Consider the following 2,037-nt stretch of genomic DNA (forward strand, 5'->3'; position numbering starts at 1 on the left):
GTGGGTAAAACGTTATACGACGGAATACCTCTGCAAGGAGTTGGAGAAGACTATGATTCTCCACGTGGAGAATGAATCCATTCTCCAACATTTCCCCCTTTTGGCTGCTCATGTGATGTTGGACCCTCCGGCAACAGTGTGGGTCACCGCTCATCCTGCAGCGGGTTTGATGTGGGAGTTCCTGCTCGACGAGGACTTCGAAGAGCGCACTACCAAATATCTGACTCGGCTTCGGGAGGAGCAAGCGGAGCGAGCTCAATGGCATCAGGTGGTGGAGGCGGAAGGGCCAACCCAAGAAATGGATATTGGGAGAGAAGAAGAAGTAGGAGAGGAAGAGGATGAAGAACGAAGAAGAAGAAGAAGAAGAAGGAGAGGCTGAGGATGAGGACGAAGATGGNTGGCATCAGGTGGTGGAGGCGGAAGGGCCAACCCAAGAAATGGATATTGGGAGAGAAGAAGAAGTAGGAGAGGAAGAGGATGAAGAACGAAGAAGAAGAAGAAGAAGAAGGAGAGGCTGAGGATGAGGACGAAGATGGCATCGTCATCATTCATGGAGGTCCCCGCCAGGAACTCGACAGGATGGAGACTGGAGAAGATGACGTCGTCATCGTCTGGGAAGGTCCGTGTCGGGAAGTGCCCATGGAGACCGACGATGATGACGTCGTCATAATTGATGAAGTCCCGAGTCCTGAGGAGCAAATGGAGATTACGGATGATGATGATGATGATGATGATGATAGTGGGTATAGCGATGAAATCGTTACTCCAGCGAGACTGCTCCAAGAGGAGCAGTACAATGAACCCCAGCAACCTCAGCATCTTCGGCACCATCAACAGCCCCAGCATCATGAGGAGTCTCTGCTGCATCAACGGCCTCAGCACCATCAACAGCCCCAGCATCAACAGCCTCAGCACCATCAACAGTCTCAGCATCATCAGGAGTCTCAGGAGTCTCAGCAGACTCAGCAGCCTTGGCACCAACAACAGCCCCAGCATCATTAACAGCCTCAGCAAACTCAGCAGCCTTGGCATCATCCACAGCCCCAGCATCATCAGCAGCCCCAGCACCCTCAACACCATCATCAGGAGTCTCAGGAGTCCCAGTCGCCTTGGCCCATCAACAGCCCCAGCGGGCCTGGTACCACCAACAGCCCCACCATCATCAGCAGCACCAGCAGCCTCAGCACCATCATCAGAAGGTAGAGAATCTCGTTTTCTACCCGCTAGCTCTGGTAAGTACCAAGCCCTCACTGTCTCTTCTTTCTCAATCCCCAGAACCATTGTCATAACTTTTTTGTTTCTGCTTACAGGGATATCCAGGATATGTTGAGCTGAGAGCTGGAGTTATCTTCCCAGAAGCCTGGGCTCAGCAAACCTCCAGAGCTCGGTTGAATGCGCTCAACACGCGGAGGATTGAGGATGGGCATATGGGGAGGCCAGCCAGACCCATCGATCTGGCTCCACAAGGATAGCTGCTCATCTTCAACGGGGTCTACATGTTGCTGCCTCGAGAGAGCTGGGAGCTCCTGACGGGGATTAGCCCTGAGGGTTGTAATGGAGTTGGTGCCATTGATGTACCATTAATCCAATGGCAGCACGAGGCGTAGCTGTGTTCGCGAGCTACTTGCCAGCGTAACTAGCTTACGCTGATCAAGAAAAAGCAGGAAGGGGGGGGGATTAAACCGCTTTCGACATATGTAATACGCATTTCATCCTGTCTAGTGTAAAATAAATAATATTTTTAATTATTAAATGTTTTTTTTATTTATAAAATAATAGCTACCCTTCTTATCCTTAAAAATCCTAACACTCCTTAATATATAACATGCGAATCAAACCGTGAACTAAATCCGCGAATTAAATCCATCAATCAATCGATGAATCGACCGTCTACTACCCACTCGCGACTAATGAAATTACCACCCACTCGCAGGGGTACCCTTCGTGAACAGACTCTTTCTACAGCGTTGCACTAAAAATCCGCGAATTAAAACCGCGAATTAAAACCGCGGATTAAATCCGCGAATTGAACCGCGA

At 50.0% G+C, this 2,037-nt stretch overlaps 1 protein-coding gene across 1 annotated transcript; it reads left to right on the forward strand.

Annotated features, from left to right (window-relative positions):
* Nucleotides 1-477: 477 nt before the first annotated feature.
* LOC107044060 lies at nucleotides 478-1,330 on the forward strand. The gene is made up of 3 exons (XM_015265805.1): nucleotides 478-791; nucleotides 838-1,232; nucleotides 1,311-1,330. Exons 1-3 carry the CDS (start codon nucleotides 478-480, stop codon nucleotides 1,328-1,330), a joined length of 729 nt encoding a protein of 242 aa, XP_015121291.1.
* The last annotated feature ends 707 nt before the right edge of the window (nucleotides 1,331-2,037 follow it).

This window comes from Diachasma alloeum, unplaced genomic scaffold, assembly GCF_001412515.2.
Source record: "Diachasma alloeum isolate Michigan unplaced genomic scaffold, Dall2.0 Dall_scaffold_00670, whole genome shotgun sequence".
Taxonomy (NCBI): Eukaryota; Metazoa; Arthropoda; class Insecta; order Hymenoptera; family Braconidae; genus Diachasma; species Diachasma alloeum.

Bases quoted from the DNA above. Each gene is read 5' to 3' on its own strand.
- LOC107044060 (XM_015265805.1), top strand. From the start codon at position 478: ATGAAGAACGAAGAAGAAGAAGAAGAAGAAGGAGAGGCTGAGGATGAG. The intron at 792-837 runs GTACAATGAACC...CACCATCAACAG, and splicing joins AGACTGCTCCAAGAGGAGCA to CCCCAGCATCATGAGGAGTC. The intron at 1,233-1,310 runs GTAAGTACCAAG...TTCTGCTTACAG, and splicing joins TTTTCTACCCGCTAGCTCTG to GGATATCCAGGATATGTTGA.